Source organism: Diachasmimorpha longicaudata, chromosome 10 (assembly GCF_034640455.1).
Source record: "Diachasmimorpha longicaudata isolate KC_UGA_2023 chromosome 10, iyDiaLong2, whole genome shotgun sequence".
NCBI lineage: Eukaryota > Metazoa > Arthropoda > Insecta > Hymenoptera > Braconidae > Diachasmimorpha > Diachasmimorpha longicaudata.
Genome location: NC_087234.1, coordinates 7,484,544 through 7,510,938, shown reverse-complemented (window position 1 = coordinate 7,510,938; position 26,395 = coordinate 7,484,544). Strand labels below are relative to the sequence as shown.

General features: G+C 39.9%; 2 protein-coding genes across 2 annotated transcripts in view; one reads left to right on the top strand and one right to left on the bottom strand.

Moving 5' to 3' along the window:
- Window positions 1–3,224: 3,224 nt before the first annotated feature.
- Window positions 3,225–14,674, bottom strand: LOC135167033 (zinc finger protein Gfi-1b-like). Its single transcript, XM_064129876.1, has 6 exons — window positions 14,285–14,674; window positions 12,601–12,900; window positions 12,206–12,424; window positions 11,446–11,684; window positions 8,396–8,546; window positions 3,225–4,685 (listed from the first exon to the last, which is right to left on the bottom strand). The coding sequence occupies exons 1-6, from the start codon at window positions 14,289–14,291 to the stop codon at window positions 4,405–4,407; spliced, it is 1,197 nt and encodes a 398-aa protein (XP_063985946.1). The 5' UTR covers window positions 14,292–14,674; the 3' UTR covers window positions 3,225–4,404.
- Window positions 14,675–15,963: 1,289 nt separating this feature from the next.
- The window catches only part of LOC135167031 (uncharacterized), a 52,652-nt gene continuing 42,220 nt past the window's right edge, over window positions 15,964–26,395 (top strand). The window contains exons 1-3 of the mRNA XM_064129874.1: window positions 15,964–16,099; window positions 17,020–17,371; window positions 19,652–19,962. The gene's annotated coding sequence lies outside the window, so the exon portion shown is untranslated. The remainder of the gene's footprint in view (window positions 16,100–17,019; window positions 17,372–19,651; window positions 19,963–26,395) is intronic.

Here is a 26,395-nt window from a genome sequence, read left to right as displayed (position 1 = left end):
TCCCGCCGTATATCTTCAGCGTACATTCAACCTATCCTCCATCGGTCATTTTCTTTTAACCCTCCGCTACCGTTCGCCCGCACCTGCCGTCGGCAACGACTCCTTCTGTTGTATATATACATAATTCTAAAAAAAAGAAATAAAAAAAAAGTGGAGAATCCCCGTCGCAGATGCAACTGCCAACATGAGAGAGAGACCGTTACGCCTTCGGGTGTTTCTTCGGATGATAGGGGTAGGTTAGGGTACACCTAGGATTATCGAAGGGTAGGTTGTAATGTTTAGATATTTTAGACAGGTGACTCGCCTTTCCAAAGCATTCCAGAATACAGGAACGAATAATTTTACGACGACGAGTCCTTTTTCACTTCATGGGGAGGGAGATTTTTTTTTAAAGTTATGGCTGTATCCATTAATTGGCGTTCAATGTTCGGGAATTGAATTTGCCCATTCCGTGATAATTTTACTTATTTGGGGAATCATGGGTGGGTGATGATATTTTTTTTCAGGCTAAGGCTAACGGTTATACGCGGTGGGGCTTTTAAATTGAGATTACACTCGTGCCCTATAGGTTACGTCCTTGAAATAATTCGCGAACCAAATGGAGAACCTGTTTTGCGTTTCAACCCGTTCTGATGAGAACAGTAAATCAGAATGGGAATAATATCGATGAATGGGAACTGATTTGACGGCGATTTTTATTTACCATAAATGGGAGGAAAAAACTAAATTAATTAAATTTGGGCAAATCAATCGGTTAATATTGTTCTAGCGAGTAAAACGTAAAAAAAATTAAAGGAAAATCATGTCTCGTGGAACGTTCGGATTAGCTGATTCCACCTCTGGTTATATTTTCCACTGGTATTTTTCGTCACGTGATTTCCAACCTTTCTTTGTTATTTCCAGGCATATAATCATCATCGTGGAAAAGAAGGGGTTATGCAATGGGTATTTTCATGTTGGGGAAAAGAACACGAGACAGCGTATACGATTGTCTCCCAGTTCCTTATGAATCTATCATGGAATAGCCTAACCCCTGCACTTCCTCCTTTCTGGCTACTATACTTTTACTCGTTGTTGTCTACGTGTCGCAGAGTATTGATCTCGGATTTATATGACAATCTTCGGACCAATGCTTGTTCCATACATGTGAATTACCTATCCAATATAGAAAACGTACTTGAAGTGCATTTCAAATCAAGGGGAGATTAGATTCTGCGCGGGAAACAAACTTTTTCCATTAAAAATCAATTGTCTCTAAACACTAACTGAATTGAAGAGAAAATAAAATTGTTTGGTTGTTCGGGGACATTTAATTCGTAGAAATGAATTTGACTGGTTCGCAATAAAAAATCTTGCACTGAATTGAAACAATGTAAGAATATCGGTGAGACTTCAAAGAGAAATCCTTCATTACAAAGAAACATTTTTCCCGATATGAAAGGCATCATCATTATTTTTTTGTTTTGAATCAGTTGCAATTTTTCCCGGTAATCCACAAGAAATGTCTTCAGAGTAGGCGGTCGCGGCTACGAGGAGCTGCGTAATCGTCTGCCTCGTAAAGAAAAGCTTAAATATATGAACGAGTGAAAATAACTGGTGGGATAAGAGGTAGCGAAGTATTGAAGAAATATGGCGATAGCCTACTGGGTGGCAGATTGCCGCCTATAGGTAATTAGTGGCTGTAAAAACCAGAGAACTGGAAACCGGAGGTAAGAATTCTTCGGTCATCGATTTCAATTTTAATAACTGTAAAAAAATTGATGAACTCTTTTTATTATAATTACGGGATGTTTCTCAGTAATTATTATCGTTGATTATAATAAATTTCATGATAATTTTGCACGCATTTTTATGGATAAATAAACCCCACATTTTTAACTGTTTAAATACACTTTCAGGTGTGATTTTTTATCTCTTGCGAGTGAAAAAAAGAACTCCGATTGCAACTTCGATTTCTGCGATTTCTTTTGCGATTGAGGATTGGTGATCTTCTTGGAAATTATTCGCTAATAGATAAACATTGCTGACATAGCGATAGAATAATTTTTTTTTTCAATTTTGTAATGTAAAAAAAATTAAAATAAATAAATAAATTTTCCTGATGCCAATTACTAGTTCGAAAAGCTTGATTTACGTCTAGATCGTAAAAGTACTGGTCGAGTTAATGGCACATTCGACCTCGAAGTCGTTATTCCTTGTATTACGGCATTTCAAACAAAACAGGGAATTTTAAATGGCCTGGAGAGAGGGAGTGGGGGAAAGGGGGAGGTACTCTCCTTTGTATGTGTATTATCACTTGGATAAGGGTCATTAGGTGAGTGAGTGAAAAGATATATTGTCAGACTATTTTTTCCTCAAACCTCGATTTCAAACATACAATAAAAAAAAATTTTCAAGGAATCATTTTTTATCAGAAGAACTTATTAATTTATTTCCATTTATTGGACAAAAAATTCCTGAATTGAGAATTCCGAAAGTCAGTCGGTTTAAGATTCCTCAATGAATTTATTCATTCCCTCGATGCCAAACTCGGAATTGTGTCTTTTTTTTAACTCGAAGCAGCAATTATCGGAAAGAAATCAGCGGTTTTTTTGTTCCCCTGCGTGAAAACAAAATTTCGGGCGATACTCACGTGATCGATGGGTTCGATCACTTTTTCGGGAAACGGGGCCTCACGTATCTGATGTTAAATTTTTTTTTGCCAATCGACATCGAAAGAGAAAATGAAAGCGTTGGACGAAAGTTGTTTCTTCATTTCTATGAAGGGAATCAGTTGTAGTCCAGTATTTGCTTTCGCATATTTTAATGGATTAAGTCTCAACGATCTATTTCAATAATGATTTTTTGCAAAAATAAAATTTATGACATATCCGTGTTTGAAAATCTTGGAGGGAATATAATAATCGTTATCGTGAGATTCATTACCTCTCCTCACTATAAATTTTTACAATTTTTTTTCCACTCACATAAACAACGTCGATAAGTGGAAAATCTTCAATTCTGGTGCGTAATGGATTGCCGTTGATTACACGTTTGGTGTCTCGCCAGTGAGTGAGAAATAAAAATAAATCGAGCATAATTCTCCGTGCGAGCGATTTATCTTGAATCTGAATGCCTACCGTTACTCAATGAAATGAGAGAAAGGTCTTTAATCAACTTTTTTAATTAACCGATTAACAAAGAAAATTTTCTGGCCTGTCAGCCGCTCATGAGAGGAATCATCAAACCAGTCATTTTTTTATAAGAAAACAATTTATTTATTCAATAGGATTTTCAATTATCAATAAACACATTTTTTGGTTTTTACCGATTTAACACAAAATCATTATTTTCATGCACCCAATCACGCAGTCAATTTTAATCCTTAAATACCCGAAAATAATCATCCATTCATTTCATAACTACACCAATACTTAGAATTAATTCCTACCTATTAAAAGTATATCAACATTTTCAAAATTTAATTGCATTTTTATGCTAAATAAGTTTATCTTGATCGAATTCCATTCATTAACATTAACTTAAAATAGTAATTGTCCAATCACACTAACTATTTTTACAAAAAAATAATAAACGACGGTTGGCGAATACCCGGAACTTCAAGCTTCTCTCCGTGAAAAATATTTTCAATAAAAATATCTCCCTGAAAACATTGATCACGAGAAAATAGTACATTTCGTCACAAGTCCAGACCAGAATTTTTTATTTTTATTCATAATGTGGGAGAAAGGAATTTTTCAGGCATGCTAATCGTGCCTAAAAAGTTACTCAACTGCACCGAAGTCGCTGGTTTCGCCCCGTCGATACCAGCCTTAAGTTCTATATATCTTTGGTCCTCTAGCCGCTATGAAATCCTTTTACAATGCCCAAGCGCTCAAAGGAATAATAAGTACTCAATTTTTTTTATACAATTTGAAGAAAAAAATAATTTTTCACATTCCTCCCCCGAAGACACTAATTAAAAGCGAAAATCAGAAAGGGCGGCTTTGGTTTCAATGGACTATGACACGTATGTGAATGATAACTGTAAACAAAGAGAAAGAATAGTCAGATGTTTATAAATAGTACGAGTTACGCTAAAGTATTGAAATAAATACGTCTCAGGTATATGCACTGACCAAAGGCACTCTATAATTCACTCACTCGTACGTAGATTTTTCCTATCGTTTAATCCAGCCCCCCCTCACGAATTAATGACTATTTACAAATTATCATTAACATTTTTGGACGGTTCGATATTTGAGAAATAATTTTTACCATCTCTCGACGGAAGAGATAAACCTAAGAGATTAAAATTTCGTTAAAAAATAATTTCTACACGGAGAAATTCATTGGTCCAGCCGATAGAACATTTAATTTTCATTTTTTTTTTTATTTAAAAAACCGAATAAATTGTTTTTGGTCTCAGCTGCTCCCCGGTATTGGTATCATGTGGTAGGACGGTGAGATTGGCGATCGTGTGTGCTGATGGGAATTTGGTACTTGGAGCGAGCGGTAGTCCAGGGCTGGTGCTGCTGGATGTTGGCCCTCTCGGTGCCTTCGGAGGTCGACTTTACGCTGGAATGCTTTGTCGCACAGGCCACACTGGAAGGGCTTGTAACCGGTATGTTTTCGCATGTGAGTGATGAGGTTGCTACTTTGAGAGAATGCTTTACCACAGACTACACATTTGTGGGGCTTTTCACCTGTAACAGATAGAAATAAAAAAAAATTGAGGGAGTGTATACAACGAAAATAGGTCAATGAAAATTGCCTCAGATATACATATATATTCTCCTTTCTAGAGAATATGTTAATAATGAACCGAGCATATGCTATCGTAAAAATATTTTACGATTCCTTTCTGCCAATTTTTTTTTAAAACCTCATTTCTTCACGTTTCACAAATGAAAAAAAAATACTCGTCTCTATTGTCATCAACTTTAAAGAGAATTATCACGCTTGAAAAACAAACCAAATGGATGAATTTCCAGAATAAAGCGCAATTGCGTCGTCAGACACCAAGGTTAGTCACACACAGCTGAATACACCGATGAATTGTGCGAACGGTCGGAATGATGAGAGCATGATGAATGAATTTTATTGATCATCAAAACCAACACCATGTGAACATCGATTCTCGAGGAATTCTTCATTCCCCAGACGCATCAATTCTGAATAGCCCACCCCCTGCCCTCCCCTCCACGAAAAGTAGAATATTAGCTCTTCTTCTGGAAGAAAATAATCCTCAGATTTGTTTTTATCAGTCCCCTATCACATGGATTCAAATGACGATTTAAGCCGCAGCTGTCGATTTGGGGTTTTTAATTACGCCTGTGACATTTAAAAAATATGTGCCAGAGAAAAACAGGCATTCAGCCGAGATTTATTCAACTTAATGTCTTGGATTACTAAAAATATAGAAGATGAACGTCACACGGACGATTGATATGCTGTTGGATGACATTTTCTGTCATTCAGATCGACTAAACGTATTCTCAGACAGAATTCTCGGTAATGACGAATCTCAATCATCTTTGTATTTGGAAATTATCAATATTCCTTATTGATAAATGAATCACTCTGATATTAAATGAAATTAATCATGATTGAATCACGATTGAATGAAAATATTGTCACAGGTTTCTCTGTTTCCACGAATGCCCAACAAAATCATTCCCCTTGAGACGAAATCAGATCAGTTGAAATAACCGATGACATTCGATAAATCATCAATATTGTTCTACCCACCCAATTTCAAATTAAAAATAATTATTGAGCAAAATATTGTCCCTCAACTATTACCGATTCCACGAAAATAATAACAAAATATTTGTCGTACTGTAACAGTGTCATTAACGTTTTTTAATTGGTTTACATACACTCAATATTAATTGCGTAAATAACGCTCATGTGTATTGAATCGACATAGACTTATTCTCTGTCCCTCGTTCATTTTTTTTTTCACTTCTAATGTGTGTGTTTTTCCAGTCACTCGCTCAAAGTCATTTCTCCCTCCCGGGAGGATCGGGGGTAAGGAAAATACAATTAGCGTAATTGCACCAGCACCCTGATTACAAAATATTTCACTCGATGCGACGTGAAGCTGTTTTTTCAATAGCATTTGCAAACAAATAGGAAACAATGATTTTGGAATAACTTTTTTTTATGGAAAAATTTTTATTTGTCTTTAATACTTGTTTCTCTTTTTTTATTTGAAGAAAATTGATTTCTTTACGACGACAGAATGAAGATAAACACAGTTATTATTTCAAGTTCATTAATTTCCCGTCATCTGCATAATTGAGTAGAGCAAATGGTATCGTATAGTTCTCCGGTTGAGCATAAACCTACAAATATCAAAGCCCATATATTTTCTCATTCCCACCGACCAATCATTAAAACTCATTCCGGGTAGACTTGTAACTGGGCGTTTCGCTTGGTAAATATTTAAGACGTGCCGTTAAAGGTAGAGAGACCCCAGTAATGAGGGAGAATGAAGGCAGAGCAGAAGCATAAAATCAATAAAACATCACTTTCAAAGATCTATCACATGTTGTTAATCATAATGATAATAAAACATTGGTCATGCTGACCTTATTCTGGGCCGCACAACAATACTTAATTTTTTCAATTGACTTAACTCTGTAGGTCTACCCTTCAATTGACTTAACTCTGTAGGTCTGACCATTGAAATACCCCTCGTTACCCACGATAAAATGCAGCTCCCTCAATTGCGGAACCGACGATCAAACCGATCCCAATTCTGATTGATCTCTAAATGCCGAAGAGATCCGACAACAAAACCCCTCGCAGGTATTCATTCGCGACGACACCGGGGGGTTGAAACTTCAACTTTAACCGGAAATAATAAACCCCCGAGTTCATTTGAAACCTAGAGTTCTATCATTCTTGAAATCCATAATTTTCCCATTGTCATATGGAATGTACAGCAATTGTCTTCTATAATCTAAAAGAGGGTGGAGGGTGGTGTGTCAACTTCAACAGCGGTGTATAGAAGACCACAGAGTACGGCTGTACGGTTGGTGATAGGGTTGACAGCAACCACTTCATACTCTGCGTGACACCGCACCAACTCTAACATTCACTCTAACATGGAAAAAGAAGAAACTTTTATTTTTATTTTTTTCCCTCGATAGACACAAAGGGTTAAAGTGTCTCTCTTCCCTTCCTCGGAGGGAGGGAGGGAGGGAGGGGGAATTTTTTTTTCAAAGCCCTATATGCAGTACTGTGCATTTTCTATTGCTCCCGCATTATTCGTATATTTCAGATGTTTGATAGTTCTAGTGTTTCATCCCGCCCCGTCATGCTATCGGAATTATGCATCAGTGAGACGGTTTTTTTTTTCAACAGCTATCATTCAAGTTTTCATACTCGATTATTCAATATCAAGGACAAAGGGTTTGCAAATCCCATATATTTGGACATTTTCGTCTGGTTTCGTGCACATGAATATTTGATAAATGAAAAATTTCGAAATTTTAGACGTTAAGAATTCATGGCATCTTTTTTTCGGAGTGATGGATGTATCAATTCGATTCAATCAAACTGACAAATTCCAATGATGGAGATAATTCCATAGAATTTGAAGGAAGGATTGAAAAATATGATGGTATGAGGGAACTCTTACAGTTGCACTGTTTAGAATGGTCTATGGGATATGCACAAATGACCGGAAGGAAGGTGCGATGGGAAATGGGCTGTTTGTTGGGCGTTAAGTGAGTTTCCTGTACCCGGCGCCCGGTCGACACGTGCCCGACGGCCGCAACTAAGCGATGCTTGGGGTGCATGTTTCAGGCTAATTAAGTAAGAGAAAAGGGGAGAGACGAGCACGCGTACAACTACTGCTGTAATTTTAAAAATCGACAGTGAATTGTCATCTGAGAGAAAAAAATGTCGATTGGCATTAGAAACTAATTTGTCATTTTAGAAATTCTTGTCCTCAAGCTTTACCCCCAGTGAAATGGGTGAAATTTGTCCGAACAATTCTAGTGACAGCGCGCAAAAAGTTGCCGAGTATAAACTTCAACATATATTACAAAAGGAGAATGGAAAAATGCGGTGAGTGAAATTACTCCTCGTTACCACCCTCACAAAGCTGTGTAGATGTAATGTAGCATTAACTTTTCTCCTCGGCGAGGGAAAAAGTTTATTTCCGAAGGAATAAAACAGAAGTTAGAGGACAAAGTAACGCCCCTTGATGTCCATGAATTATTTCACATCCAACTGACTCGTTGACATGTTTGATCGTATGATTTCCACGGCACTATAATTTTTTTGGCGCCATTGATTTCTTCGAGTTAAGTATGTGTTACATGAGGAGAAAATATTCATCCTTATTTCATATTTTCGTCTAATGCGGTTTTTATTGAAAATAATTTAAATGATGACTTACCGGTATGAATGTACGTATGCTTCTTCATATCAGACTTCTGATGGAACCTCTTCCCGCAGTACTGGCAGGGATAGGGTCGCGTATCAGAATGAATCAGTAAATGAGTGCTGAGTGTGCTTGATCGTTTGAATGCTTTGCCGCACTGCTTGCACTATAAAAAAAATCATATAGTCACCATTAATAAACAATTCCATCCATAAACCATCGAAAAATTATCGCGATCATTACTCTAACGTCTACTCACAAAGTCTGAACGACAACCTCTCGTCCAAATTTAGGTATTTAAGGAATTAAAAATTCACGAGATTGAGCGATCACGAAAAAAGGAAATGAAAAATAAGCTGAGCAGAGGGAAGTCCCTATTTTGTGATCAAATGCGCCTTCTTCCCGAAATGGTATGACATAGGGTGCTGAGAATTCTCACGTGATTGAAATCGTGATTGTCACGCAATGGGCGATCAACAGCCGGTTATGAGGTATGAAATCAATGCAAAACCGTTGAATCATACCACCCAACAGATTGATAGACTGAAATCTACAATAGCGTGTGGTATTTCTGTTCTATGTCTTTTAGGGGCAGTTGGTTGTATTGTACAATCACAAATTGCTTCTCTACCGATTCACCGATTGTATGAGTGATAAGAGGGCACTACAGTGACAGACCGATATTCATATCAAACGACAAAAAAAAAAACACCATCCATAGCCTATTTTTCCATATATTTTCACCCAGTTAATCTAAAAAATTTATGATTTTCCGTTCTCAATACCGGCCACAAACTGATCAACTTTTGAAAATATTGACTCTAATGTGGTGGAGACCGGCAGTTGAGTAAATTCCCCTTTTCCTTTCATAGATCATTTTCGGACAATTGATTGTCACTGAAGAATATCGAGTGCAAGTGATAAAAAATCCCTATACAGGTCATTCATTGGCACCTGTGTTTACGGAACGTTTTGACTTTCCGCCTTGTCAACCATTGTACGTCCCACCTCTGTGGCAAAAGAAGCTAACTGGCGCCTCTCAACTTTTGTAAAGCGAACAATGAGTCAGAGGAAAAAAAAAATACATCCCCACCGGACATTCAGTTGTTCGCGTCTAGACACTTGTCAGGAGCATCACGGAGTACAAAAACAAAGGTGCAATGTGTAGATTTCCGGTACGCGTTTGAAATAGATAACTTGAAATCATTGAAACTAGCCTCAATAGGGAGAGCCATTCCGTTAGGTCGTATTGCGATTGCTTCCATTCAGAGAAAAATATTGCAAAACGTTATCATTATCGTCAACGCAGAGGCTTTACATAATTTGCTATATTAATCGTCAAGACGAAGCCAACTGGATTGAAGTAAAATTTGACGTGTGGTCAAGACATTTAAATAATTCAACCGAAAGTCCACGAAGAAAGCCATGAATTGGTGAGCAGTGCAAACTTTGTTCGACATTTGCCGTCATAACTCGAAATTGTCGCGAAATATTTGAAAGCCTCGAGGAGTAAACAAAAACTCCTACCTATGAAGTGGAAATAGGTGACGAGCCAAAGTAACAATTACATGTCTGACCAAATGGACGGAACGCCACGTGGTTGTATTTATTGATCGGCTTGTGGAAACACACATATATATTCCGAAAAAATTCAAAACCAGCCGATCTCCTCCGTAAAGTCTGTCAATAACTAATGCAACAGGAAAGATTTTATTATTTGTTATTAATTCGAGTGTATCCCCTGATTTACTCGACTTGTATTTGTGGGTGAAGTGTACCAAAGACAAATGAACGAGCAATATATTTAGCCTGCTGATGATTGTCTATTCATGAAATCCAAATACATTACGGAATTAATTTTTCCGATTTTCTCTGCAATCGAGCAAAATGACAATCGTTACAGCTGATAACACTGTAATAGGCGATACGGCTGTAATGTATTAAACTCGCCATAATTTTTTTTTCTCTGACAGGCGTTGACTCATTTTGCTCCACTCACCAGTGCATCAACACCGATGCACTAGTGGTTTAATGTATTATAGTGTCCTCAGGCACTATAATTTGACGGAGGCAGTGCCATGACAAAAAAAATAACGTGAGTAAAGTAGAGTAGAAAGAGAGAGGAGACATCGCGTATCGTGATAATACGCCCATTGCGTTTATTGGATCGATGAAAGAGGCGGAGAGTGGAAAAAGCACTGATAGAATCTCATGTGTACTTTCATTTTTTTCCTTTCGAATAGAAGCCTTGTGGTCGATGATTTTTACCATCTTTCAATTTCATTGAAAATCATGTAGAGTGGCATGAAACCCGAAGAGGTTCCGCCGAATAAGCTCCTACCCCTGTTATTATTATTATATTTATTTACATTGCCCGAAACGGCGATTCTCAGTTGTGTCTGTTTTCCCTCCGGAGTGTCAAAATATTCGCTCATATTGACTGGGTAATTGATGCAATTGAAAAATATCTATCGATCGGTGGTTGGCATCGGTGTCATGATTAGAATCGTGGAATGTAACCTCAAAACATTGACCTGTCGTAAAAAAGAACCGCTTTTACGACAGCTTTGGTTGCTCTAATAATGGAGGAATATTGGAATACTCGAACGAGTAAGGAGATTGAACGGTAAAAATAAGGTGTTTACTGGCTTGCCAGTCGTAAAACTCAGTGTGTCGTCGAGTGTTCGCCAAAACAGTAGCTGATACTTCAGAAAAAACGGTATGGCGCTCGGTGGATAAATATACTCCCTCGGGGGTTTCGAGATTTCTAGGATTGATTTCACGTCAGTTAGTTCGAAGGTAGACCAAGGGTGTGTAGAGAAAAAGTAGCTTATGGTTGAATACCCGAGTTGGAAATAGAGAGAAAAATGTAATGTGTATTATAACCCTGTGATATTGCTATTTCTGGAGATGAGTATCACTAGAAATTTTTTTTCAAACAATTTTGCACGTTCGTTAAAATCTACAAAATAGGGAGAATGATACTTTTTCCCCATTGAACAATAGGAAAATGACAGAGGAGAGAAAATACTTCATACATTATGAAAGGTTGAATATCCACCTACCTGGAAGGTACGCTCGTTAGAGGAGGGTGGCGTGAGGGGTGAGTGGTGAATCTGTCTTGTGATTACCGGCGTTGCTGTTGATGGTGAATTTTGCGCTGAGGTTTCGCGTGCTTCACGCTCGCACACAGAACCCGGTGACCAGATTTCACTCTTTCGATTTATCGATGACGATACATCACTCGGCTTGGTACTTAAATTAAGGGGTACTTCTTCTTCGGAAAATCGAGCTGCCCCTTCCACTGAAAACAGAAAACACCACCAATGCCAAGACTGTTCATCCCCTCAAGTTTCCTCGTAATGAGTCAACTTTTAAAATCACCAACAAACGAGTGAGGTAAAAATCGGTAGAAAAATCGTGTCCGTACTTTTCCAGCAATTCCCCTGACAATAACGATGCTACCGTGGGATTGTTAATTGGTCCGAAGTACACAGGTTGTTGTTTCAATGATAACGTTAACGGGTCACTGATAAAAGCCTTAATATCCCCTTTGAACCCCTCTCTTGTCGCCGTCAACCGGTTTTCCTTCGTACTCTATTTTTTTCCACCGTCGATTTGTCCGTGCTTTCGTGTCCCCCTGAACCAACAATTACCCGACAATTGACTGGCCTACTTATTACCACTCGTTCCACTATACTACTTCGCAAAAGTCATTTCACAAATTTCCATTCTTTGTCTGAAATTTATCCACGCATCTTCTTCCCACCTAATCATCACCGGTAATTTTTACTGTTGAGCATTGAAAAGGTATCGGCTAATCACCTGAAAACTGGGCTCGCTCTGGGGTAGATCTACGGGGTGATGTTGCACGCGCTGGACTAAGTGGCTCCTGATGTATTGGCGAGTGTTCAGCAACTGGTGTTGTTTGTGGTGGAATTCGCGGTGGCATAAGGGAATGCGGTAGAAGAAGACCGACCGCATGATGTGCCCACCATGCTGAGTTGTAACCACCGTATAACAAACCAGATCGCATGTCAGACACTGAAACATATGATGTTCACCTTGATTTAGAGAATCTGTTACGAAACGAAAATGTGAATTACAGTTGGCTCTCCATGATGGATGCCATGGAGGACATCAGACCATCTTAATATCGAGTCGTGAATTCCTCTTACGCATTCGCCTCAGGAAAAATATAATATGTCGTTTAAAATTACCATGTGAAACTGATGCGGGTGCATGTGCTAGCTTCTGCATTCTAAGATCACTTGAGTAACCGGATACAAAGCTAAAGGCACTGAGACGCTGATCAGGTGCTAGTCCTGGGATAGATGAGCGGTTTGATATGCCACTGCTTGAACTGCTGCTACCACCAGTTGGTCCACCTGGACTCCAGGGCGATGCCACCATCACGCATGGACTACTCGGTGGTGACAATGTCGCTGGAGGTGAGAGTGCACCAGCCGGAACACTACTGCAGATTTCTGGTTTCATCAGCCAAGTTCTTGGTACTGTTTCTAAAACAATGTCATGACGAAATGATTGTCAAGAGGTACATTGACTTGGATCGTTTCAATTGATGGCATTAAATGCCTGAGTAATAATTTTCAATGATATGTGGTTATACAGCGGTAGCTTTAGAATCCACCGAGGGGGTTTGATGAAAGGAGGGTAACGATTAGTTTGTATCGTGTTTCGTAGGACAGGAATATCCAGTGGGGAAATTACACTGTGGATCTACACTGGTTCGTATGCCAATGTGAGAGGGTGGGTGACTCGACAATTACAGGGACATCTATCATCTATGTGCCATGGAGCACATTGACATTGTCCGAAAAATATCATTCAGTGACTCATCACAGAATTCAATCGCTACTCCTACGAGATGTCTAGTCCAGGGATTATTCTCCCACTTGTTTTGCTGGTGTCTACAACCTGAGACATCAATGGCTAATCATCCATAGTCGAGAAGACAAAGACGAATTGTGGTCCATTTGCGATTGTGATTGTCTATTGGCGGTTTGGATTTGATGAATCGAAAAACTCAAATAGATTTCGTAATAAAAGGGCATTTATTTCCATATCGGTGATTTGCAAATATTATTCACGCTATCGGGACTGAATGAGTCTACGTCATTGTCAGGGGATATATTTCTGAGCTCATTAAATCACCAATCCGTCTCATGTCGGAATGTCAATCTTCTATCGAAAATGATAATGAGACCGGATATTGGACACGTGTTTTTTTTTCAAAAATAACAGGCGTCTGGTTTTTATTGTCCATCACTTGTGTTCATACCGAATTGTGATTCCTTGAAGAACTTAACTATTCAAATCTGAAATTGATGTAGACAATTGAACGACTCGCTGCATTTTTTTAGGTCCTGTGTGAACAGGTGTATGACTTTAAGTTATTTTTAGCTTTCTCGCTTGTCTTCTCCATTTTTGACGCGTATTTGTCAAACTTCGATTGAAAAATTTGACTTCTTCTCGATCTGTACGGTGATCAAACAATCTTATGAAATCTGACAAATGGAATGGGAACAAATATTCGGTGATATAAAAAGCTGATCAAATACCAGGGGAAGTTGACATGGAACATTGTTCCATCATTTTTCTTTTCATTAGCACCGTTTGGTTTAGCCTGAGATATTGATTTGACGCACGGAAACGTGTGTTTGATTAGCCTTTGACATAATGGAAAACTACCTCATTCTATTATAATCTAATGAGACGTTAGATTGTTCCAAAACAATTCTGCAATATTTGTTCTAGAACTGTATGTGCCCGCAAATTATATTTAGATTTCCAATATTGATATAGTACTTGATAAATATTTTGCGGAAAAATGTCTAAATCATATATGTTGGTAATTGAAAATATTTTCATTCCACCACTTACCACACATGATATCTCGTCAAGTCTCTCCTAGTCCTTCAGTTCGCGCATTTGGAAACTCACTTATTCCGCAAAAAAAAAAAATCTGAACACCGATACAAAAATTCTAAATCACTTCACTGAGAGTCCGAAAATATCTCAAATCACAATGTGATGACAAGTATCCTTCCACGTATCTCCGATAAATCCAAAAAAATGCACTCAAAAATATAAATTCTCCCAATTCACAATCTTAATCACGACTAATAAAATCTCAATCTCAAATGTTGTTTTGAAAAACCAAAAAGGGCGGTAAGATCGAGCAGTGCAAGCGTCCCGACGTGTTGCAGGACCCCGACTGACCTCAGTATCACCAAGTCCTCGTGGCCTTACCCAGGTATATACTCATCCCTAACAAAAAACCCCCCCAGTGCCTCACCTGTGCTGTTGAGTTAGTCCGGTTGTAGGAAGCGCGCGCATCACCACCGCTGCCCCAGCTCCGCCTACTCCGGTAGCATCCAGCGACGAGGAGGGGACGGAGAGAAACCGCCGATGTACAAAGCTGAAAAACAATAGCTGCGAGAGTGATCGCCAATCAATTGAAAGTGAATTTACTATTATTTCATTCACATGTTAATTACCGCTGTCAATTCGGCCATCAGTACGTCCGGGAGGGCCTCAACCCGACCCTAAATTAATTCTCCTGAAGGGTCCTACACTAGTGCAGATGACGATTGCTGAACTGGCGCACAGTTCTTTCGATGATGACTTGCATTAATTAATTTATTAATTAATTTGATCGTAAACTTTTCTGCACTGTCAACTCACAAAAAATCATCTCGACTTTGACGTTCAAACGAAGATGACTAGGACCGCCAGGATTTGCAGTGGATGTGGGCGTAAACCCTAATGATGCGCATGCGCGGTATTAGAAGCACGGCATTCGTTGCGCTACGTGATTGGATCCCCACGATTTTCTCCTATTGTAAAAACCAGTCTAGGATGAATATCGATAACTCTCTCCCACCTTCAATGATTTTACTCGATCAACCTGGTTGTCATATTCACGCCTGGGCAGGGCGCATCGGTGACCTTGAAGAAATTGAAGTAGCTATTGGATAATATCGCTGAATGATAGGCTAAGGTAAATTTTGTTTTAGCTTCCCTCGGGGAGTTTGAAGTACTCCGCGAGGGAGGCAATATTTTAATTCCCAGTGGCTCTGACATGTGATTGCTATCACACTGACACGAAAAAGAAACTTTATGACTGATTAGAGGGTAGAGATATGGCGAGTGATAAATATTTCAATTGGGTTGTAAATTTTTTTAGAGGTTACCATGAACAATTTTTTCTCATCATTACTTTTATTATTGATTGAGAGATGGAAAATTCATTTGGAAAAATTTGTAGAATTTATCTAATGATTCGGAGACACACAGGTCTGTGAAGAATGTTCCTGTGAAGCAATAAAACTTTTCACATTTTTTTTTTCTTCAATAAACTGGAAATTTTACTTTAAACGACTCCTCTCCTCTAAAAAAAAGTTGCTGCTTTGACTTGCAATACCTCAGTGAGACATTGAATGCCCAACGACTGTCTTCACAAATGACGCAAGTGTCGTGGCTATATTTTTTTCCTATTTTTTAATCACAAACAATTTATTCTGTTGTGGCAGTAATAGACCAACGATTGTAGACGAGGCGTGAGGCGCAGTGGCGACACGCAGTCGACACATATTCATTGTCTGAGGGGGGGACACCAGGGAAGGTGCAGTTGAGGGGTTATGTAACGTGCACCTATCAGTTCGTTTATGGTTATCACTGTAATACTGCCAGAAAGTGAGTGTTGCACGATATAATTGTCTTGATAGTTGAATGGAATTCTTCAACTTTTAGATTGATCACTTGCCATTGAGCTCTAGTTTTTTTTCCATTGTCGTACGAGAGGGGGCCAACCACTTTTTGGTGATACACTAAACATTGTTGGTCGTTTCCCATTCGCAGAATCAAGGAATGAAGATGACTTTTCCATAGGCTATACTTAGAAAATCGAAGAAAATTCTAACGGACATTTTAATGCAAATAATACATTACGAATGATTCACGTATCCATTTGTCATTTTACGATTCGCCAAATGCATATCCGCAACATGCGGTTACAGTGGTCTTTGTGTACGTACAGACTAAAATGCAAGCAGTCTCTCGCTTTGCAGTGTCCAACTGTTGTATGGAAAAAAATTGTTTCGCAATTGCTTTTATATTTCACGGAGCGCGAATAGAACAAGAGGAAAATACCTGTTGTGTTTGTATCGCGGTGGAATTTGTGCTGATAAATTAGCCAAATTCCCTCGAGGCATATTTTCCCCTAGATTTTATTTTCTTCTGTTACAACTTTTATCGCATTCTAATAATTAATTTAATCAGTACTGAGCCATTTATCGAGACCCATTTGACCCGGAATAATCTGAAATTTTTAAGTAAATTTATGATGGATTAAAATTTTTTCTTGAAAACCATTCAGGCTGTATTCCAGCCCTCGATTAATTCCCCGATCTCCATGATTATCATTCGTTAAAACTTACAGAACGATGATGTATTAAAAACAGGTGCACCCGAAGGCCGGAGGATTTTCTAAGACATTCAAATCGAAAGAATAAGAATTGAATTACACAATACTTTACCCTCCACATAAAGACCAACATTTTTTATCCCCGCTGGATGCACTGGAGTGATGATTTTCCGTTCGTCTTTATTTTCAGATGCAAAAGATATCCGGTGGAAACTGGTGCAGTGAATAACAAAAGTCAAGGAGGAGATGCAAAAAAAAACATATATCGCGTGTGGTATTCGTTCAGTAGGTCGAGGTTTTTTTTAACGATTGAGGGATATCGAGCCCAGTGGTCAAAAGATTTCTCACTTCCCTTCAACCGTAATACATATCACTGAATACATACCTTGAATGGACCATTCACAAAGCTTTTGAGATGCTGAGGTGAAACTCCAGTGGGAATACAACAAAAGGCCGTCAATGATTTAGCAATACCGTAAGACGATTACGTACGCTGAATATTTTTTCATCGCTTGCAACAACTCCCGATACTCGAAACTCAGGTAATTTTCTGTTTCCTTTTCCACACTTTCACGAGATATTGCACGCACGACGTCAAAATGTTTTTTTTTTTTTCACCTGACGCACGACAAGATCAATTGTCAATTGTTCCCAAAGAGAAGAAAAAAACGATTCCATTGGTTTCCTTATTGGAGACAATTTTACATGGGCCTTTAGGACATTGTTGGAAAGCGATACCGTTGTGCGGTTTTGGGGAGAGATGTTGAGGCTTGACTTTCTTCTTAAACGATTGCTTTTCACATGAGATGAAAGGCATGCGGAAGAGGAAGAGCGTCTTGAAAATTGTGGTTTTATTATCATGTAGGGGACAAATTTTACGGGAGAAAAATGGCCGATGGGAGTCGGGAAGTAGAAACTTTGGGAGATAATTTTTGTAACGGCCCGTAACTAAATTGAGGAACGACCCATTGCCTTCGCAGCAATGTCAGTTCGGAATCACTTTTTTTATTGAATTAGAAAAAAACATTGACTTTGTTCATTAGCTAATGCAGAAACATCGTTGTCCTAAAATTTCCCTAAAATTAAAGAATTGAAAAACCGATCGTCAGCGATAACTCGATAAAATGACCTCTTAAAATTCAGAGTATAAAAAATTCATCAGAAAACGTTAATATAGCCGTCAAGTGAGTGGAATGACTAGTCGTTCCGCCACTCACAGGTGATGCCACCCAGGGCAAAACTCAAGAGTCTATGGATAAAAAAAGTGGTGTTCCTTCCGCACGTTGTTCTGAAGAAGTAAAAAAGTGTCCGCTCCCCCCCAAAATGAGATGCGCTCGAGAGATAAAAATCCCCACTGTCGCTCTCACTCTCTTCCTCGCCCCCTCAATTCTCTTCAGGATAACCGACGGGCATCAGGTAGGTATACTCCTTCAGATATCCTGGGGCACATATCGTCCAACTTAATGGAAACCACTCAATCTTGCCGACTAGGGGGAATAAGAAGTTAACCGCGCAGCTGGTGTTCGCTGATATATTCTCTCGGACTTCATTGCAGGTAAAGCCCTAAATCTTGAGTTAATTTTCAACTCTTGATATGTATTTCACAATTCCCAGAGAGCATCGCGAATTCAAATTCAAGGTCAACGTTGCGATCTGCAACAATTGTCTTTTCAGATTTTTGCGACAATTTTTTAGTACTTAAAATTAGTTTGAAGTGAATGAAACTGTTATGAAAAAAAGCGCAAAATATTCCCCCCAGCGACATATTGATAGATTAAAAAAGGCAAAGAATATACTTTGACGTCGTCAGGGCCTATCTGCACTCTCCATCGAGCAGGTGATGAATCCCTTTTAAATATCCGCCTAAAAAATCAATTATCTTGTGATGGGAGGTGCCAACTACCCCCGAATGATCGTGACATCCACAGCATTGGATTACTGCGGTTCATTCAGCGCGACCGGATTAGTAGTAATTCTCTCAACAAACTCCCCTCAAAGCCGTTCGCGTTTTCCACAGGCCTATTACACAAATTTTGATGCATTTAGTCATGCTTCCTTCATAAAAGTTGATAGAACATTATTTTTTATCGAAATGGTCGTAAAGTGTGAAAGTGGAATTTTTAATTTTAAATTGGAAATGTTTAGGGTGGCCATCTTGGAAGTCTCAGCATCACCTCTCAATTTACCATCACAAATGTCTTTGTTTCTCCCCCAATATAAAGTGGAATTGAATCCGAGTTTACGCCAATGTTTAGTACAAGAGGAGGAACACGCGGAGCATACGATGCCCTGGGTTGGGGCACGCGCCGGCACGCGCCACACTCTCACGCAAAGACAGCGCGTGCCTCTCACTAAACCCCTCCCCCACTACTTCACATCTCTTTTTCTCTCTCGAACCCCTGGAAATTTTATCCTCAGAACTCTTCCTTCTTCCGTCACTGCCATCAGCGCCACCATCAGTGCCAACAGTAAACGTTTACGTGATCTCTCTCAACCCGTTGTACATCCTCTCCTTCCCCCATCTTTCCATCGCTCCCACCACATATTTTCGACCAGACAGACATCAGCTCTTGTACACAACTTTCGTATTATTCGAGTGTAAGAATATGGTAGTAAAAACTTCTTTTTGAATTCAAAAACGACGCGCGTTGCGCGCGCTATTTCCCTAGCCCTCTGGAGCTTCCAACGACTTTTCCCGCCCATTCCTGCGCCGAACGCAAGACACCAGACGTGAATTGATATTCAAGGACGGCTATTGTTGGATATCATTCTGTAGACACCATAATTCACTGAAAAATTAGTATATTTTTTTTTTGTTACAGATGGAAAGGGAAAAGTTCTATCGAATACCTTAAAAAAATGTACACCTGCTAACAGAATGATCTCATCTCCTTCCGTTACGAGGAACAGCCGCTCGTAAATCGCTCTCCTGTCAACGCGGGACCAGCCAGATTGTAGAAAACGGTTGATGTCTGATGTGAATCTTCTGAGGTCTAAAATCTCAGAAAAGTCTGATGTGAGTTACAGAAAAATGTGGAAAGCAGGTAAAAAATTATGCTCTTCCACTGCATCAATCATCCGGACTGGACTTGTGCTCAAGGGCAGGTGAACGAGGAAAATAATGGACGAGGTGGTGAGTAATTAATGATACCCATTGTTTCTAACTTTACACTATGATTTCGGGTCACTTCATTATATTTTTAAATTGATTAATCTCTCCGCTTCAATTGCGAACTATAATGTGCTGCCGGAGATTACTCCCACGATGTCATGTACTCGCTGACGATGAATGTAATAGAAGCGAATGACTGCAAAAAATTCGCCCGAAAGTGCAGTTGTTTGAGGTTGAAAAACCGTTAGGATATAAAATAGAGGGGTAATCATGTATCGTCATCAAAAACTTGCAACGGAAGAGTCACTAAGGTGGCACATTTTTTTCCAAGAGGAAGAACACCTGGCCGTTGAGGGTTTCATACACGAAAATGTAGGCGGCGGCGCAGGCGCGTGGTCGCTCATCCCCTGCCTGGTGATTAAATGAAGCACCACACGATTCGTGGGGTGATCATCCGTAAACCCCTGTTGCACCCCAATGTTCACTCGGCCCACCAATACCTGATCAACGTGAAATTCGAGACATGCTCTGTACGTTGTTCATGGCCCGGTCGACATAGCGTAAGAAATGACAAATGAACCGAAATGAGATTATTGCAATTTGAAAAATATCGCCGGGTGATCAAGTGTCTCGTGGTGATAACTTAATATTCATGATCATTCGCTGAAATAAATGGGGCGATGTTCTGGCGCATGAGATAGTCATAAATCAACCTGAAAAATGCTGTCGGATTTCATGCTGACGATTAAGAAAGTTTGGGGGTACGTTCACATTGAAAATACAGTAGGATATATTTGTGAAAGTGTTTTTTCTTGAAATGATAGGACGTAGGTAGCGATTGATGATGTCTTCGTGCGTCTGATTTCACATTTTTATTTTACAAGTCCGAATGCGCGCTCTTATCGAAACATTTGAAATGGAAAGTCGATCGGTCCATCGACCATAGATTCACCGACGTGTACTCAGTCCAATAAATGGAGATCTTCCAGCCAAATAACATTCTCCGGATAGTCAAAGGTTAGAATTATTAACACGTGTCATGCGCACGCGTCGTCGCACTTCACGCACCGACGCATCCGTAGGTGCACCACCTGTAACTTATCTCCATATAAGTTGCAATGAAAACAACCTCATCAACAAGTGCAATGAAATAAGATCCGGCAACATGTCTGAAAAAAAAACTCATAATTTATGAATGATGAATTGAATCGATCGTAAAATAGTCCGAGTAATAATCAAAAACAATACGAAAAAAAGGCGTAATTAAATATCGAAGGGAATATCGCTGGGTAATTGTGAGAGCATTTAATAAAGAAATGACACGGCATATTCGGGGCACATGATATTGCCCGTGGACTGAATAATAAATGAAACGAGAGTTAAAACCTCCAATGAAAGTAAGCTTGTTTTGTACATCTGACTAACGGGGGTACATTCGGCAATTAATGTCATTCCCATCATGTCACTTGATTTTTTTTTCATTATTTTTTTTTCCTTCATTTGTGCGAACGATGGTGATCATTCCTGTCTTTACCAGTTTGGCACGAGTGTATTCCCACCGAGGCATATGATTTTTACGACGAGTTTATTCATCCAATAAAGCCGATCATGGTCTTCTTCCAATGGTTTTTCATCCTTTGCAATTGACTGGTCAAATTCATTTTGTATTCGAGACAGGGATTGAGGTAGAAAGTTTACAGTTTGATGAGTGGGCTCAGTTGTATTTTATTAGATTTATTGAGACATATTTTTGGAATTATCCGGGTTAAATACATACCACGAGGTAATTGCAATGGATGGGATGATAATAATTTTTTTGATTAGGGCATGAGTTCAGTATCATTTGTAGCCTGATATGATAAACAGTGAGGATGGGTCCCCTTTCACTTTTGGCGAAGGGCGGGGGAGATGAAGAAAAAATCGAGGAGGAAGAACCGGTTGGAAAATGGTATTGCCGATTAATTTGGTGGGAAACAGAAAATGGAAATTTTTATCGAGTGGCGCGATAATTATTGTAATCAAGTCCATGAGTATGCCGTGAGGTGAAGACATTATCACCAGCTCTCGGGGTGAGTACTAGGATGAATGATTTTAATGAATCGATATATCATAAATCGACAGATTGTCTTATTAGATCCCCATATCGACTCAATAGATCGAATGTCTTTGTCTTGTCGATGGTAGGTCTAGTTCCAATATCCTCATATACCTCGTCTCCTGGTTGAGTCCTAATTCTCGTCTTCATTCAGCTCTACCAACAGCAGCGGAAAAAAAATCCCCGGAGAAGGGAAATCCCGGAAGAAAGTCAGTCCCATCCCTTCTCCATCCGTCGTTCCCCCGGCACGCGATGGGCACACGCCAAAGCCTTCGCCCTCACCCATTATCACACACACAGAGTAAGAGTAAAAAAAGGTTGAGTTCATATGCTACTCCATTCCCCACCGATGCCCAGCATTAACCGTGTAATTTCAGTTGAACGTAACCTCCGTGCCATCACATATACCTACCACATACTGAAATACCACAGCAACACGTGAACAATAGAGGCTAACCCTAACTAGTACCATTATATTCCGTACTAACATATATTCCTCCTCTCGTCATTTTTTTTTTACTTTGTTGTCCCTCCCTTCGGCGCGTGGGTCCGCTGCTGTTTCAGAACCCAACATTGGGTGTCATCTGGCAAGCAGGAGGTGAGCGCTACACGCGGGTGTTCATTCTATCATGTTGCCATCTTTTTTTTTTTTCAACGTATCGAGCTCTCACTCTTTCACTACTGGAGAGAGACCAGCGGGTTATAACGGTCAAAATCCCTTTTTCCAGGATCACGCACACATGGGGCCTCTTCAGTTTTTGAACGTCCAAGCAACTTTCGGGCAAATCATATGGTTCGGGGGTTTAATGAGGAGACCCACCCGTGGTTAATCAGTTTAACTATGGATAAATGGATTTTTTTTAGGTGCTTTAATTAAGTGGAAAGCTTGATGAAAGGTTATTACGCGTAAGTTGCGGGGGCTAGGGCTGAATTTATTTTGGGAAATTGAAAATTATAGGTGATGATAGACTTTATATTTTTTTGAAAACCTGCCGAAGTCACCCGCGATTTTTCAATGAATTCTTTCATTCTTGCATTATAATTTCAAATGCATCAGCCTTCGCATCGCAGAAGTGATTGATGAATTAGAAATTAAACGAGGATTTTGCATCGATGAGAGTCGCCCACTCGCGCCCTCATAAATTTAAACAAAACTGTTTGGCAAATGTAAAAATGTGCTTGCGTTGCGAACCATCAAATTTAATATCAAATGAAAAAAAAGGAAAAATGGGAGCGAACGAAAGAACGAAGTATTGAAGAGAGTCAACATCAAAGCGGCGAGAAAGTATAGAGGTAATTCCATCTGACATGTACATCCCCAGAGGACACGTGGGGGTATAACCGACCACACACATATATCCGTATATGCTGGTTGAAAAAAAAACTTGGTGGATCGCAATGAGACAAAGCCCAACCCGGCAATTACGCTCTCCTGAGTTCTCCTCGGTTTGCTGAATGTATATGTACCGGGTTTTGGAGAGCATCAGAATGTGAAATCAAGCGTAACGGGTCTGGTAACAGAAAACCCCCTGGAATACGCACAACTCGGTCGGACCAATTTGGGTGATTCGAGAGGCAACTGGTAGATAAGTGTGATATCGCTGAATTTATAGATTTCGTTCGGGTTTTCGGGGACACGTGATAATGACAATATTTTTGGTAGCAGCGATATTCAACACAGCAGTGTCATCCCACCGTTAAGGCAAAGTTGAAGGCGACCCCCGACTGATCACTTTTAATTTCACGCTTGTTCAATCCGAAGAAAGAATTTTGAAAAAATTCCGAATTACGCGATTCACACCCAAATGTTGAGATACCTCTAATTGGTCTGGATTCCAATCGAAGTCTGTCGTAAAGAAACTCATTAAATTTAACTCGTGCAATTATTAACGCAATGTCGTGTATTTCGGGGGGAGATTGGCAATGTAACCAAAGGATTCGGAACAACATATCCAAATTATGTAAATTGGCCAGCGGAACGTTTATGAAAGGCAGATGAGTTCCTGCCGTGAATACTTGCGTGCCCTCTTCTGGGCTGTTCGGTCTGAGCGCATGCCTCATCATTCGGTATCATTCCAGCTGGTCCTCCTGCTCAGGAGTGATTACGAATGAACGCGGAACAGCGTTTTACGGATGTCCACTTGAGTGATTTCTCCGGATCCAACTCGGTCAACACGCTTGGTTTCATGTCCTGAGGTGAGCGGAGTGGACTCTCTGAATTAGATACTCTGAGCTCCCAGCCCTCGAGGCCTAGCCTTCTCTCCGGATACTTATCACTCGAAAGTTGGACTCAATGCACCTTTTATAAGATACTCTTGCTCTTGGTGATTGATTGGAAAGATGAAATTGTCATTGACGCCCCTGGTGAAGTCTTTCACACCGTCGTTACGGTATTTCATTTTTTTACGGTTAAACATCTAATTCTTATTTATCTCCTCTGCGCAAGCATGCTCACTGGCGGTGGGCCCGACCCTCCAAGATGAAATTCCAAAAATTCAACTCTCACTTATCCCGATCGCTACCAATTAAGTCTCGCTCTCCATCGCTCCTTGAATCTTGTCTCGGAAACGCAGCTTTCCAAGATTATTTATCAGTGAACATTATACCCGACGCGTGATACAGGTTCCCTCAAGTCAGAAGCTGAAAAAAAAACATCAAAGCATTTCCTCAGCCACGTCCACCTGACAAGTACTCTAGAATCGGAAAAAATATATAATTTCAGCGAAGGTCACACTCAGCCATCCTGAAATCCATATTTACCATTGACTCAGTTCCACCTTTGGGGGAAGAAAAAGAACTTTCCCGCAATGGGGGAAAAGAAACCAATGAAAGAACCCATACCAGTGCAAACAGTTTAGCCACACATTGCATCCAGTGGTGAAAAAAAAAGCCGCAGTATTTTAATTCCGCATCAAAACACATGACGAATTGGGGTATCTCGGTATCGGATCTGGATGAAAAAAAAAAAAAGGGACCGATGCACCTGATCTGATGTGTAAGCTTGCTCTTGCAGTTCTCCAGAACGTTAATACCGCGTAAAAGGAGTGGCCGGAGAAGAAGACAGAGAGTTGAAGAAAGAAAGATGGAAATGAGAGCGTTAAAACGAGGTGGCTCGACCATCGTTCTGTCCTCACCCATTGGTAAAGCCCTAATGAGTGGTTTTACTTTTCATTTTTTTCCCCTTTACCTTCCATGCCTTTCACGGGTTGTGGCAAAACTTTATAGGGATTACGATCTCGCGAATGGGGCTAGTGCGATATAAGCGCCATCGGCCTCACTCTCGATCGGTGCGCGCGGGCAGCTGTCTCCGTAACATCTATTACACTGATGTATTCTGGAAACGTTTCGCGTGCCAAAGACCATCGCACAAGGGTAATTATAATGTATAAAAGCGAATTACACAATTATCATTGCTCGGTGGAAAGATCTTTCTTTTATTCAAGAGCGTGAGGTTATTTTGATAGGGATCTGACGAGATATTCCTATCGCTTTTGAATATGGTATTGATGACGGGATGAATGTTGCTTTTTTGCAAGGTGCAATTATTATTTTAATCGCTCGAAATGGTGGGGTAAAAATGTCCTTGAGATTCGGTAATATATTAGGGTAATCACATGTGTTGATGGGACATTACTGGAGGTGGAGTAGACAGGTACTTGAGGACATCCGGATGGGAAGTGAGATGGGAGCAGCGGCGTCGATGGAGTCTCTATAACAGCTGCTAATCGCATCTCGTTGTGAGCGAATCGAACGCCTTGCCTGCTCCCAGAGCATTGGAGACTCTGTATCTACGAGTCTCTTGGACTCGCCAGCCCCATTTTAATGAGCTAGGGGGAACTTGCCTCATAGCAGTCTTTGTAATGATACTCATTGTAACCTGCTCTGCAGTCGAGAGCAGTGAAAGTCTTGACGGCGTGTACGTAATACTATCATTTAAAACTTCACGCCTAGTATCTTTATCAAACATCCCCATCAATACCACCCCTCCACCTCCCCATTCATGAATGTATCCCTTTCGAGAAATTCAATGCCACAGTTGAGGCGTCTAACCCTCACTTGAAAAAAGTCTGAATGAGACATTCAAAACCCCTTTCTCCTGAATGAAGGGCTACGGAGACAGGTGAAGTTAGTTTTCACACCCAATTAGAATCCACAGTGACTCGATACTCAGAGCCCCAGAGGCCCCGCAACCCCGAATTATTGTGTTGGCAAACAAGTCTCTCAAACATGATTTGTATGCGTCGGAGATAGCGACGACTAGAGCGAATCGTCGGTTAGTCTTTGATATTGCCGTTTTGCGAATATAAATGACGCGTCTCTTCTTTTTAGTTACTGCACCCCCTGTAATTGTGACGGCCC

Coding starts and splice junctions, on each gene's coding strand:
- LOC135167033 (XM_064129876.1), bottom strand. Junction 12,425..12,600: donor ACCCGCATCAGTTTCACATG/GTAATTTTAAAC, acceptor CATATGTTTCAG/TGTCTGACATGCGATCTGGT. Junction 4,686..8,395: donor GCATACGTACATTCATACCG/GTAAGTCATCAT, acceptor TATCTGTTACAG/GTGAAAAGCCCCACAAATGT.